This window comes from Oncorhynchus mykiss, chromosome 11 (assembly GCF_013265735.2).
Source record: "Oncorhynchus mykiss isolate Arlee chromosome 11, USDA_OmykA_1.1, whole genome shotgun sequence".
Taxonomy (NCBI): Eukaryota; Metazoa; Chordata; class Actinopteri; order Salmoniformes; family Salmonidae; genus Oncorhynchus; species Oncorhynchus mykiss.
The window spans coordinates 72,786,617-72,801,585 of record NC_048575.1 but is presented as its reverse complement, the minus strand read 5'-3'; the positions used below and the strand labels follow the sequence as shown (position 1 = coordinate 72,801,585).

Genomic DNA, 14,969 nt, shown 5'->3' with positions numbered 1-14,969 from the left:
TGAGGTATACTGTCGTGTTGTTGTTGCTGACTCTCACATGCCCAAATTCAATTGCCCTTTGCAATGATTAAAGTGTTTGTAACTGAATTGAATTGAATCCCTTCCCCTGTCCTCCTTGCAGGTCCTGAAAGGCTGTAAGAAGCTGGCCATGTCAGTTTGTTCAGTAGGCCGGATCCCCGGGGGGTATGTCACCAACAACATTTATGCCTGGGTGGATCCTCATGGCCGCAGTGTGTCCCCTCCCTCCGACCTGGAGCAGCAAAGCACCCTGGGACCACAACACAGCCAGAGACGTACAGGACACACACAGGAGAAGACAGTGAGTGGATTGAATACCTCTGAGAATCTAAAATATATTTTCTCTCAGTTGTTTCAATATGGCTGACATATGGGTCAAATGGCCACTCATGTTTGACAACAAACAACTAATGGAGGGGGTGAACATGAGAAGGAGGAGGAGAAGGAGGAGGAGAAGGGGGGCAGAAATCAATGTGGAGCCTCACTGAGCTCTCCATATACCCAGGTTACATTAAAATGGCACCCTATTCCCTATGTAGTGCACTACTTTTGAACAGAACCCTATGGGCCCTGGTAGTGATCTATGTAGTGAATAAGGTTCCATTTGGTACTCAGACCATCCCTGCCCTGTGCACTCCTCTGCTCTGTCCAGTACCTCTCTCATCTATTGATGTGAGACTGCATCGTCAGCACCACAGACCAGGCAGGCAGCCGGGGGTACGGTACACAGCTTTACACAGCACTGCAGAATTAAAAGTAAACTACGAGGACGGCCAAACACAGCCCAAGGTTCTTAAAAACAGATTTACTTTCACTAAATAAACTGTGGGAACAGTAGAGGTGTATGGGGCTAACTTAATCACTAAATAAACTGTGGGAACAGTAGAGGGTTATAGGGCTAACTTAATCACTAAATAAACTGTGGGAACAGTAGAGGTGTATGGGGCTAACTTAATAACTAAATAAACTGTGGGAACAGTAGAGGTGTATGGGGCTAACTTAATCACTAAATAAACTGTGGGAACAGTAGAGGTGTATGGGGCTAACTTAATCACTAAATAAACTGTGGGAACAGTAGAGGGTTACAGGGCTAACTTAATCACTAAATCAACTGTGGGAACAGTAGAGGGTTACGGGGCTAACTTCATCATGCAGATAATTTCTAACCGGTTATTTTCCCCTGTATTTGGGTGAGATTCGGAGGGCCTGAGATGTTTATGTCATTAAATTGACAGTGATATTGTCTCTCTCAATGTGGGCCTGAGAACCCATCTGCATCTTAAATGGCATCCCATTCTCTATATACTAAAGTGCACTACTGTTGACCTGGGGATTTATCCCTGGTCATAAGTAGTACACTATGTAGGGAATGGGATGCTGTTTGGTACGAAGCCCCTGTTAGTACCATACCTCAGCCCAGACCCCAGGCCCCCATACAAGGTGTGATGATGTGTTGCTTATCTTGAGGCGGAGCCAGGGGGCATGAGTCTCTGCCAATGGAGAGTCAAGGCCTTTCATTTGGGACTCCTCCCTCTGGGCATCAAGCCTCATGTGTTGGAGGGATTGGTTGATGCTACCTCTGCACCTTTGATATAAACATTAATTTGTAAAGAAAGGTGCTCTGACATTCTGCATGTTGCGTTCTTCAAATAATTTGGTGCCATTTGGGAAGCACATCATATCACTTACCACTGTCACTTCCTGTCTGGTGACTGCCCCCTCTGTCTGTCCCTAAAGGTAAACCTGAACCTGGACGATGGTCTCTCTCTGGGCCTGATGATCAGAGGAGGGGCGGAGTATGGCCTGGGTATCTACATCACTGGGGTAGACCCCGGCTCAGCTGCAGACCACGGGGCACTCAAGGTATTAACCGATTATTACCATGCATATCCTATTGAAATTGTTACACCCCATCTGTCACAACTGTCTTCCTGGAAATGACTGGACCAAAGCGCAGTGTGATGAGTGTACATTTATTTTTATTTGAATTGAATGTCGCCAACAAAACAAGGAAACGACCGTGAAGCTTAACTTGGGCAACAATGCCACTAACAAAGTCAACTACCCACAAATGCGAAAGGAAAAAAAGGCTGCCTAAGTATGATTCCCAATCAGAGACAACGATAGACAGCTGTCTCTGATTGAGAACCACACCCGGCCAAACACAAAGAAATAGAAAACATAGAAATAAAGAAACTTGAAAGCCCACCCTAGTCACACCCTGGCCTAACCAAAATAGAGAATAAAAGCCTCTCCATGGCCAGGGCGTGACACCATCACAGCGAATACAACGCAACCACAAGGTTCAGACGCCGTGAAGCAAAGGGGGTAAGAATCTTCTGTGGTCCATCTCGCTGTGTCGAAACCTGGCAGACACTTTTTAACTGACAAAAATATCATATGTACAAAAGGGTCGGCCATTGCATTCTTTAGTCTGCTGTTTTTTTTCAACTCAGATGACTGAGGCAGGACTAGTGAGCTTGTAAACAGAATGACTGAACCATGGCACCATAGTATCATGGCTGGGTTCGAAATAGATCTCGCAGGCATCAAGGATTTTTATGCCTTGAGACAATTGAGACATGGATTGTGAGGGTAAATGGGCGCACCGGTTTGTGTCAAGAACTGCAATGCTGCTGGTTTTTTCACGCTCAACCGTTTCCCGTGAGTATCAAGAATGGTCCACCACCCAAATAACATCCAGACAACTTGACACAACTGTGGGCAGCAGTGGAGTCAACATGGGCCGGTATCGCTGTGGAACGCTTTCAACACCTTGTACATCCATGCCCAGACAAATTGAGGCTGTTCTGAGGGCAAATGGGGGTGGGGGAGCACAACACAGCCCTCAGCTCTTCATCTCTCTGTCAAAGAAACACTGCCAAAATGTCAAGCGCATCTTATTCAATCTTTCAAGAGACCATGCTTAGATTTCGAAAAAGTATTGGAAGGATAGGGAGCGTATCTTTTTTCACTGTGACTGACAATCAGAGTTCAATCAGAACTACATCACTGCATGAGATGGAATGACATGGATCACTCCTAAAACCAATTATCCATCCAATTATACACAGGTTAATGTTCTATAACCTGTTGGTAATACATGGATGAAGTGATGCATAGCCCTGTGAATGATGTGTTAGAGAAATACTTTTGAGAAGCAGGGACATACAATGTGCTCATGTCTTGATATCTGCAGTAAACCAGCATGTGAGCTAGCGAGAGGCTAGTTTAATGAGGCTAATTCAATGTTGCTCTTTCATGACCTTTTCTGGAGCTATTTTGCAGAAGCTGAGAGAAACCTCTCCTCTCCTGTCCACTCCTCTCCTGTCCACTCCTCTCCTGTCTACTCCTCTCCTCTCCTGTCCTCTCCTGTCCTGTCCTCTCCTGTCCACTCCTCTCCTGTCCTCTCCTCTCCTCTCCACTCTTTTCCTGTCCTGTCCTGTCCTCTCCTGTCCTGTCATCTCCACTCATCTCCTGTCCTGTCATGTCCACTCCTCCCCTCTCCTGTCCTGTCCACTCCTCTCCTGTCCTGTCATGTCCACTCATCCCCTCTCCTGTCCTCTCCTGTCCACTCCTCTCCTGTCCTGTCCTCTTCTCTCCTGTCCACTCATCTTCTGTCCTCTCCTCTCCACTCCAATCCTGTCCACTCCTCTCCTGTCCACTCCTCTCCTGTCCGCTCCTCTCCTGTCCACTCCTCTCCTGTCCACTCCTCTCCTGTCCACTCCTCTCCTGTCCTCTCCTCTCCTGTCCACTCCTCTCCTGTGCACTCCACTCCTGTCCACTCCTCTCCTGTCCACTCCTCTACTGTCCTCCACTGTCCTTTCCTGTCCACTCCTCTCCTGTCCTCTCCTCTCCTGTCCACTCCTCTCCACTCCTCTCCTGTCCTGTCATGTCCACTCCTCTCCTGTCCTCTCCATTCCACTCCTCTCCTCTCCTGTCCTCTCCTGTCCACTCCAGTTCTCTCCTGTCCTTTCCTGTCCACTCCTCTCCTGTCCTCTCCATTCCACTCCTCTCCTCTCCTGTCCTCTCCTGTCCACTCCTGTCCTCTCCTGTCCACTTCTCTCCTGTCCACTCCTCTCCTGTCCTCCCCTGTCCACTCCTCTCCTGTCCTCTCCTGTCCACTCCTCTCCTGTCCTGTACACTCCTCTCCTGTCCACTCCTCTCCTGTCCTCTCCTGTCCTCTCCTCCCCTCTCCTGTCCTCTCCTGTCCACTCCTCTCCTGTCCTGTCCTCTTTTCTCCTGTCCACTCATCTCCTGTCCTCTCCTGTCCACTCCACTCCTGTCCACTCCTCTCCTCTCCTGTCCTCTCCTCTCCTCTCCTGTCCTCTCCTCTCCTGTCCTCTCCACACCTGTCCACTCCACTCCTCTCCTGTCCACTCCTCTCCTGTCCACTCCTCTCCTGTCCTCTCATGTCCACTCCTCTCCTGTCCACTCCTCTCCTGTCCTCACCACTCCTGTCCACTCCTCTCCTGTCCTCTCCACTCCTGTCCACTCCACTCCTGTCCTCTCCACTCCTGTCCTATCCTGTCCACTCCTCTCCTGTCCTCTCCACTCCTGTCCTCTCCACTCCTGTCCACTCCTCTCCTGTCCTCTCCACTCCTGTCCTCTCCACTCCTGTCCACTCCACTCCTGTCCTCTCCACTCCTGTCCTCTCCTGTCCACTCCTCTCCTGTCCTCTCCACTCCTGTCCTCTCCACTCCTGTCCACTCCTCTCCTGTCCTCTCCACTCCTGTCCACTCCACTCCACTCCTCGACTGTCCTCTACTGTCCTTTCCTGTCCACTCCTCTCCTGTCATGTCCACTCCTCTCCTGTCCACTCCTCTCCTGTCATGTCCACTCCTCTACTGTCCTCTACTGTCCTTTCCTGTCCACTCCTCTCCTGTCCTGTCCTCTCCTCTCCTGTCCACTCCTCTCCACTCCTCTCCTCTCCTGTCATGTCCACTCCTCTCCTGTTCTCTCCTGTCCACTCCTCTCCTGTCCACTCCTCTCCTGTCCTGTCCTCTACTCTCCTGTCCTCTCCTGTCCACTCCTCTCCTGTCCACACCTCTCCTGTCCTGTCCTGTCCAGTCCACTCCTCTCCTGTCCTTCCCCCTCCTGTCCTCTCCACTCCTGTCCACTCCTCTCCTCTCCTGTCCACTCCTGTCCTCTCCTCTCCTGTCCTCTCCTCTCCTGTCCCCTCCTCTCCTGTCCCCTCCACTCCTCTCCTGTCCTGTCCACTCCTCTCATGTCCTCTCCTGTCCTTTCCTGTCCACTCCTCTCCTGACCTCTCCTGTCCTTTCCTGTCCTCTCATGTCCACTCCTCTCCTGTCCACTCCTCTCCTGTCCTGTCCTCTCCTCTCCTGTTCTCTCCTGTCCACTCCTCACCTGTCCACTCCTCACCTGTCCTGTCCTTTCATGTCCTATCATGTCCACTCCTCTCCTGTCCTGTACTCTCCTGTCCATTCCTCTCCTGTCCTGTCCTCTCCTCTCCTGTCCTCTCCTGTCCACTCCACTCCCGTTCACTCCCACCCTGTCCTCTCCTGTCCACTCCTGTCCTCTCCTTTCCACTCCTCTCCACTACTCTCCACTACTCTCCACTACTCTCCTGTCCACTACTCTCCTGTCCACTCCTCACCTGCCCACTCCTCACCTGTCCACACCTCTCCTGTCCTGTCCTCTCCTGTCCTCTCCTATCATGTCCACTCCTCTCCTGTCTTCTCCTGTTCTGTCCACACCTCTCCTCTCCTGTTCTCTCCCATCCTGTCCTCTCCTCTCTTGTCATCTCCTGTCCACTCTCCTGTCCTCTCCCCTCCACTCCTGTCATCTCCTGTCCTGTCCTCTCCACTCTACTCCTGTCCTCTCCCCTCCACTCCTGTCCTCTCCTGTCCTCTCCACTCTTCTCCTGTCCACTCTTCTCCTGTCCTCTCCTCTCCTGTCCTCTCCTCTGACAGGGGGTAAACTAAACTCCACTAAATACATGATATCAGTCATCCTATCTCTGAGGAACAATAAGACACCGTCAATCCGTCCAGGTGTCAGCCCTGTAACGAGGACCTCTATCAGCCAATCTGGATCCAGCTGTTGTCTGTTGGACGGTGTGACAGATGATCATACGTCTGTCCCATCTCTGTGCCCTGACATGGGCTTTAATTATTGTCATTCCCCCATGGGGATCAGACCAGCCTCCAGCCCTTCCATTACCTTGTCTTTCAACAGGCCAGCCCACTGATGTGCCTGTCTGTCGCTTCTCATCCACAGATAAGCACTCTTTGGCTAGCAACGGGACAGGACCCTCTGAAATATAACATTTATTGTCTTTGGGAGATTGTCCATTTGCTCTACTGGTCTCCTCCATGGCTACTCTCTCAGGCCAACTGGAAACACACCACCTAAAGTCAGCCAACTGTCTTGGCTGCCCAAAATACTCTGCATTGATCTCCCTCTCTCTCTCTCTCTCTCTCTCTCTCTCTCTCTCTCTGAGAAAGGACAAGAACATTGTGTGTGTAAAATTGCTCCTCTCCTCTCAATCTTGTCTGACTCATAACCATTTTATTTCACACTTTGTCTCAGATGATCAATGAAACGCCACTTAGAAATGATGGTTCAATCTATCTACTTTGAGCATTTGAGTTACAGTATGTTGGAGGGGTCCCATATTGTCACAGAGTAAGCATTACAGAGGCAGGAAGGTTTGAGGGGACACAGACCGTGGGTATGTCCCAAAAATCACCCTAGTAGGGCTCCCGAGTGGTGCAGCGGTCTAAGGCACTGCATCTCAGTGCTAGAGGTGTCACAGACACCGTGGTTCAGGGGTAGGTCATCATTGTAAATAAGAATTTGTTCTTAACTGACTTGCCTAGTTAAATAAAGGTTAAATAAAAACCCTCCCCTCCAGTGGCTGCAGCTCAAGAGACCTCGACTGGGGGGTGTAAATCAGGACCTCTCACCCTCCCTCCCATCCCTCCCTCCACTTCAATGAGTTATGGAGGTTCACTCAAGCTGATTCGTCCTCTGAATGTAAATGCATTAGTGTTAGGAGGGAGGGAGAGAGAGGAGAGGAGACGTCAATAACTAATTTCTCCCTTTACTTCCTCTTGTGGAAAGAGAATAGGCCAATTGAAGAGGTTCAGCAATGCCACTGTGTCTCCTCAGCTTCTCCTGTGTTTGTCAGATTCTCAGTTCTCTTTTATTTCATGCTAGACTAACTCATATGTTGTATGTCTGCTGGATAGGATAGAGAGATAAGCATGTATCTGGGTGGGAGCCATACCACTCCGGACCACTCATTTCACCAACTCATGCTGATGCTCTGAGATGGCCAGTAAAATACATGAGAAATGGAAAAACAACATTCACACACTCCAATGTATATAGAAGTTGTTTCATTGTGAATTTAATTTCTATTAAATACTAGTCGCGTTACATATTGATACTGCAGATTACTATTGTATCCCCTGTAGATCAGTAGATGTTTTCCTTACTAATTACTAAGCTAAAATCAAAGCGGAACTGCTTTGTGGAAACTGAATGTGGAACAGGAAGAATAGGAAAGGGCATAAAACAAAGAAGAGCTTTGATTGTAAATCACCACGTCTGTCAAGTGTTTTGTTTGTGCATTAGAAGAATGAATAGGCTGGGAGATAATAACCATTGATTTTTTTCCCCCAGTGTTGTGTTTTATGAATGATGTTCCTTCTATAGAATTGGCCTCTTACTGTCAGTGATATCCTCCTTTCAGCATTTTCTGTTTTTATTACTAGCCATAGATTGATCCTACTTAAGTCAATCAAACTGAATTGCTGTCTTTCCCTAGTAGTTCCTTAGCCTGGTGAAACCAGCCCAATCTTGCAAAAGCTCACATGCTGTTTCCCTTTACGTATCAAGCTAAACGAAAGGTGGGCGAAGCGGTCATTCTGCTTGACCAGGCTAGTATCTCCTGTTCCCAGGGTGAAATAAAACCACAGATTGTTTCCAGAATAATACGTGTGTGTGTGTGAGGGCAGTAGCTAGTCAATAATGAAACTGCGTAGCCTACACATCGCTGTGGTGGGTTTGAGTGCACTAAGTTCTGCTTCAGTGTACTTTGTGTTATTGCCTGAACCTTGAGCTGCAGCTCTCAGAATGTCTGCTCTGCTCTCACCTGAATACTGGCCGGGCCTTGACTGTTGGAAGAATGTTCAAGACTATCAGGAAAAGCCATGGCACTTTTGTGTGGGTGTACTTGCGTGTGTGTGTGTGTGTCTGTATCAGTGTCTGTGTGAATACACACCCTCTCTCTACCAGTGCACCCACCCTCTCCTCTCTGTCTGTTCAGGTGGGCGACCAGTTGCTGGAGGTGAATGGGCGGAGCTTCGTGGCCATCCCCCATGACGAGGCGGTGAGGATCCTGAAGACGTGTCGTCACCTGCTGGTGAGGGTGAGGGACGTTGGCCGCGTGCCCCATGCCCGCACCGTGGTGGACCAGACCAAATGGATCAGCAGCCCCATCACCCCTAGCCCACCGCCCATAACAGAGAGCACCGCCAGCCCAGCCGCTACACGGTGAGTTAGCGCCCATAACAGAGAGCACCGCCAGCCCAGCCACTACACAGTGAGTTAGCGCCCATAACAGAGAGCACCGCCAGCCCAGCCACTACACAGTGAGTTTGCGCCCATAACAGAGAGCACCGCCAGCCCAGCCGCTACACGGTGAGTTAGCGCCCATAACAGAGAGCACCGCCAGCCCAGCCACTACACAGTGAGTTTGCGCCCATAACAGAGAGCACCGCCAGCCCAGCCGCTACACTGTGAGTTAGCTGCCATAACAGAGAGCACCGCCAGCCCAGCCGCTACACGGTGAGTTAGCTGCCATAACAGAGAGCACCGCCAGCCCAGCCGCTACACAGTGAGTTAGTGCCCATTACAGAGAGCACCGCCCGCCCAGCCGCTACATGGTGAGTTAGCTGCCATAACAGAGAGCACCGCCAGTCCAGCCGCTACACGGTGAGTTAGCGCCCATAACAGAGAGCACCGCCAGCCCAGCCGCTACACAGTGAGTTAGCGCCCATAACAGAAAGCACCGCTAGCCCAGCCACTACACAGTGAGTTAGTGCCCATAACAGAGAGCACCACCAGCCCAGCCGCTACATGGTGAGTTAGCGCCCATAAAAGAGAGCACCGCCAGCCCAGCCGCAACACAGTGAGTTAGCGCCCATAACAGAAAGCACCGCTAGCCCAGCCGCTACACAGTGAGTTAGCGGCCATAACAGAGAGCACCGCTAGCCCAGCCGCTACACAGTGAGTTAGCACCCATAACAGAGAGCACCGCCAGCCCAGCCGCTACACAGTGAGTTAGCGCCCATAACAGAAAGCACCGCTAGCCCAGCCGCTACACAGTGAGTTAGCACCCATAACAGAGAGCACCGCCAGCCCAGCCGCTACACAGTGAGTTAGCGCCCATAACAGAGAGCACCGCCATCCCAGCCGCTACACGGTGAGTTAGCGCCCATAACAGAGAGCACCACCAGCCCAGCCGCTACACAGTGAGTTAGCGGCCATAACAGAGAGCACCGCCATCCCAGCCACTACACGATGAGTTAGCGCCCATAACAGAGAACACCGCCAGCCCAGTCGCTACATAGTGAGTTAGCGCCCATAACAGAGAGCACTGCCAGCCCAGCCGCTACACAGTGAGTTAGCTGCCATAACAGAGAGCACCGCCAGCCCAGCCGCTACACGGTGAGTTAGCTGCCATAACAGAGAGCACCGCCAGCCCAGCCGCTACACGGTGAGTTAGCGCCCATAACAGAGAGCACCGCCAGCCCAGCCACTACACAGTGAGTTTGCGCCCATAACAGAGAGCACCGCCATCCCAGCCGCTACACGGTGAGTTAGCTGCCAAAACAGAGAGCACCGCCAGCCCAGCTGCTACACGGTGAGTTAGCTGCCATAACAGAGAGCACCGCCAGCTCAGCCGCTACACAGTGAGTTAGTGCCCATTACAGAGAGCACCGCCCGCCCAGCCGCTACATGGTGAGTTAGCTGCCATAACAGAGAGCACCGCCAGTCCAGCCGCTACACGGTGAGTTAGCTGCCATAACAGAGAGCACCGCCAGCCCAGCCGCAACACAGTGAGTTAGTGCCCATAACAGAGAGCACCGCCAGTCCAGCCGCTACACGGTGAGTTAGCTGCCATAACAGAGAGCACCGCCAGCCCTATGGCTGTGTCCCAAAAGGCACCCTATTGCACTACTTTTGACCAGAGCCCCATGGACCATTGGCGATGCATCCTATGAGAGTTTGATGATATCTTTGTCATGCTGAAAGACTAATGAAAGCTCCTTCCTCCGTTTATGTTAAATTCCCTTTGAAAACCAAACGTCCTTGGAATGTACAATGCACAGTGGCATCGATGTTTCATCTTTAATGTAACAGATATGTAGTATGTTTGACGCTTTGAACATGGAATGATTTTTCCATTCGATCAGTAATTTTTTCTTTGACCAGAAATAATGTCTTAGGGCCTTCATGTCTGCGGTAACATGAATATTAGCAACTGAATGTAATATATTTCAATTACAATCCAGCCTCCATAGAAGCAATATATAGAATGATCACGTAACAAGGTAACATAATGAAATTACCATTGAATTTCTGACCAGTGTCATTATTCTTCTACAGCTGTCAGTGTCTTCTCATGTGACTGACTGACTAATGCGAGGCAGAATACGTCCAGCTCATTGTTGGAGGAGACTAAGGTTCCTTCTCTCTGGGTTTGACAGTGATGTGGCAGGCTGCTCAGTTCCAGGGAGAGCTGTCTCTCTCTCCCTCCTTTCCTCTGTCTGTCTTTCTTTCTCTCCCTCCTTCCCTCGGTCTCGCTCTCCCTCGGTCTATCACTCTCTCCCCCCTTCCCTCTGTCTGTCTGTCTGTCTGTCTGTCTGTCTGTCTGTCTGTCTGTCTGTCTGTCTGTCTGTCTGTCTGTCCCGTCTGTCTGTCTGTCTGTCTGTCTGTCTGTCTCTGTCTACTTGTATGTCTCTCCCTCCTTTCCTCTGTCTATCTATCTGTATACTTGTCTGTCTCTCCCTCCTTCAATCTGTCTATCTATCTGTCTACTTGTCTGTCTCTCCCTCCTTCAATCTGTCTATCTATCTGTCTCTCTCCCTCCTTCCCTCTGTCTATCTATCTGTCTACTTGTCTGTCTCTCCCTCCTTTCCTCTGTCTATCTGTCTGTCTCTCCCTCCTTTCCTCTGTCAGTCACTAGCTCTAATGGTGGCCGGTTGATTGAGAGCCCTAGAAGGTATACATTTCCCTTCAGCTCCTTTAGAAATCAAGCAAGTGGCTTTAAGTCCCACACTTCATTAAACACACGTTGCCTGCGAACCACCCAGTCCCTACATAGTGCACTACTTTTGAGCAAGGCCCTGTGTAGATAATAGGGTACCATTTGGGGTCCATCTGTAGGCTTCCTAGGGAGCTCTGCCACCAGGTCTCCCTGGGTTGCTGTTGTTCTCATGGCCAGACCATACACATTTCAAAGTCAGTTGTGTTTGGGTGTTTGTGTTATTGTAAAATGGGTTTTCTGTTAGTGGTTCATTATGGGAGCATCTTTTAAGTTCTACTGTTTTTGTTGCAGGCCATCTTCAGCGCGGGCTACACCTGTATTAGGAAAGGTAAGTCAAATTCTACTATCTCCAATGCTTCCACCAGTTGTGTCAAGTTGGCTGGATGTCCTTTGGGTGGTGGACCATTCTTGATACACACGGGAAACTGTTGCAGTTCTTGACACAAACCGGTGCACCTGGCACCTACTACCATACCCCGTTTAAAAACACTTAAATATTTTGTCTTGCCCATTCACCCTCTGAATGGCACACATACACAATACATGTCTCAATTGTCTCAAGGCTTAAAAATCCTTCTTTAACCCGTCTCCTCCCCTTCATCTGCACTGATTGAAGTGGATTTAACAAGTGACATCACCCAGGGATCATAACTTTCACCTGGATTCACCTGGTCAGGCAAGAGCGGTTGTCCTAAATGTTTTGTACACTCAGTGTATACTTAAGCAATAAGGCTTAAGGGGGTGCAGTATATGGCCAATATACCACAGCTAAGGGCTGTCCTTATGCACGACACAACCTGGATACAGCCCTCAGTCGTGGTATATTGGCCAGATACCAGAAACTCACAAGGTACCTTATTGCTATTATAAACTTGTTACCAATGTAATTAGAGCAGTAAAAATAAAAGTTGTCATATCTGTGGTATACAGTCTGATATACCACGGCTGTCAGCCAATCAGCATGCAGAGCTCGAAGCACCCAGTTGATAGTCTATCATGTACTACTTGATACTACTATATCCTCATTGATACATAGAACTGGAACATCAGAGGGTTGACCACAACTCACCACACTAAAGGCCTTTTATACTGATAGTGAACTATCTTCAGATTCAGTCTTCATCTGCTAGTACCATTAACCTCAGCATCACACATGAACTGCACAGGTTGCATCCCAAAAGTAACGCACAATTAGGGCATAGTGTGCTATATGGGATGCCAAGAAAGGGAAAGCAGTATGATTTACTGGAAGAGAAGAGAGGGCTGCATTTTGCTGGGGCTGGCTCTATGCTGGGGCTGGCTCTATGCTGGGGCTGGCTCTATGCTGGGGCTGGCTCTATGCTGGGGCTGGTTCTATGCTGTGGCTGGCTCTATGCTGGGGCTGGCTCTATGCTGTGGCTGGCTCTATGCTGGGGCTGGCTCTATGCTGGGGCTGGCTCTATGCTGGGGCTGGTTCTATGCTGTGGCTGGCTCTATGCTGGGGCTGGCTCTATGCTGGGGCTGGCTCTATGCTGTTTTACAGTTAAGAGTAGCTCACCCCTGCTTTGCTTCTCTCTCTCTCTATTTCCTAACAACTGAAACACTGAAGTGAAGAGGATTTTCAACAATTCTCCTTTATAATTCTGGCCTTCTTCACGGGCTGAAAAGTGTTGGTTTTAGCAGTAAGGAAGTCTTTTTTATCAAGATCCCCCATCCTCCAAGGGGATCTGAATTTCCCCTTTACTTCAGTGGAACATCCATGACCTCATCGTTAGCTGGACACACTGATCGATTCTTCAAGGGACGGGAAGTGACAGCCTGGCCAGATGCCATCACCATGGCGACACAAAGTCAGCTCTCGTCAATAAAAGAGGGAAGAGGGAATAGAGGAAGAGCACGGACTGTCCTTCGTTAGCGGTCCATAATTAGTTGAAGGGGAACACTGAGCATCTAATCACATGATCGGGGAAATGCTGCATTCCCCATTCACCCATCCATCACTGTCATAAAACCTCAAACCTCATTAGCATTCACTATCACTAAGTTTAATACAGAGAAATGCAATCCAACAGATGACATGGAATTGATACAGGTTACAGCAATATGACCTTTAGGCGAAGCAGTGTATTTGTCAGCTGAGATACAGTATGTAGATTGAGTTGATCCATTTCTTTGGAGACCCTGAGGTTCTCATCCAGTGAACTTGATGGTTGAGCAAGTCTACGCTCTGAGCTTCAATGTTATTATGCCTTACCTTGTACTACTGTGAGTACAGAGTGCTGTAAACCTGTGTCCCAGTCAGGATCCTTACAGAGTGCTGTAAACCTGTGTCCCAGTCAGGATCCTTACCTGTGTACCTGTGTCCTTACAGAGTGCTCCCATGGTGGTGATGAGAGGCAAGGTTCAATAACAGACAGCCCTGACACTCTCACGCACACACACGCACACTCTCTCTCTCACACACACACACCTCTCTTCAAGGTTAGGAGAGTTTGTCACCAATTAAGCGGGAGACCGTCACCAAAATCACCCCAGAAAGAGAGTTCTTTTGAACCTGTGTGTTTATTTCTCCGTCCTGATTCAGTCAGGCCGCAGGCGTGGTCAAGGATAGCAGGGTTCAGTACACAAATCGAGTTCTCGGTAGGTCCAGGTCCAAACACCAACAGCTAAGTCCAAACCGTCCAACTCATACACAATATATATCATCTCTTTCTCTATCGTTCACAGATCCTCCCAGCCCCTTCCTCTCTCTCTTCCTGGTTTGTCATGACCCCTTATCTGTGGATCGGACCCACCTTCTGAGCATTCCCCTTGCTTCTGAGAATTGGCGGTCGGCCATTTTGTGATCTGTAGTTCTGATCGGGATTGCTCTTTTAGTGAAAGGGCAGAGCCTGTTTTATGATTTATTATTATTATTATTTTTTTTAAGGGGTGGATCAGCTTAGTATTGCAGAAAGACTTGCTTCCATCAATGTAAATGTCTGCATCATATCCAATCCCACATACAGTGGGGCAAAAAAGTATTTAGTCAGCCACCAAGTGTGCAAGTTCTCCCACTTAAGAAGATGAGAAAATCACATTGTAGGATTTTTTAATTAATTTATTTGCAAATTATGGTGGAAAATAAGTATTTGGTCAATGACAAAAGTTTCTCAATACTTTGTTATATACCCTTTGTTGGCAATGACAGAGGTCAAACGTTTTCTGTAAGTCTTCACAAGGTTTTCACACACTGTTGCTGGTCCCTTTGCAGAAAAACAGCCCCAAAGCATGATGTTTCCACCCCCATGCTTCACAGTAGGTATGGTGTTCTTTGGATGCAACTCAGCATTCTTTGTCCTCCAAACACGAAGAGTTGAGTTTTTACCAAAAAGTTTTGGTTTCACCTGACCATATGACATTCTCCAAATCTTCTTCTGGATCATCCAAATGCTCTCTAGCAAACTTCAGACGGGCCTGGACATGTACTGGCTTAAGCAGGGGGACACGTCTGGCACTGCAGTATTTGAGTCCCTGGCGGCGTAGTGTGTTACTGATGGTAGGCTTTGTTACTTTGGTCCCAGCTCTCTGTAGGTCATTCATTAGGTCTCCCCGTGTGGTTCTGGGATTTTTGCTCACCGTTCTTGTGATAATTTTGACCCCGCGGGGTAAGATCTTGCGTGGAGCCCCA

The 14,969-nt window shown here is 49.2% G+C and overlaps 1 protein-coding gene across 1 annotated transcript in view; it reads left to right on the top strand.

Annotated features, from left to right (window-relative positions):
- The window catches only part of LOC110535109 (whirlin), a 79,418-nt gene that overhangs the window by 40,832 nt on the left and 23,617 nt on the right, over positions 1 to 14,969 (top strand). The window contains exons 3-6 of the mRNA XM_036936342.1: positions 122 to 319; positions 1,756 to 1,881; positions 8,315 to 8,541; positions 11,612 to 11,648. Coding sequence (XP_036792237.1) covers positions 122 to 319; positions 1,756 to 1,881; positions 8,315 to 8,541; positions 11,612 to 11,648 — 588 coding nt within the window. The remainder of the gene's footprint in view (positions 1 to 121; positions 320 to 1,755; positions 1,882 to 8,314; positions 8,542 to 11,611; positions 11,649 to 14,969) is intronic.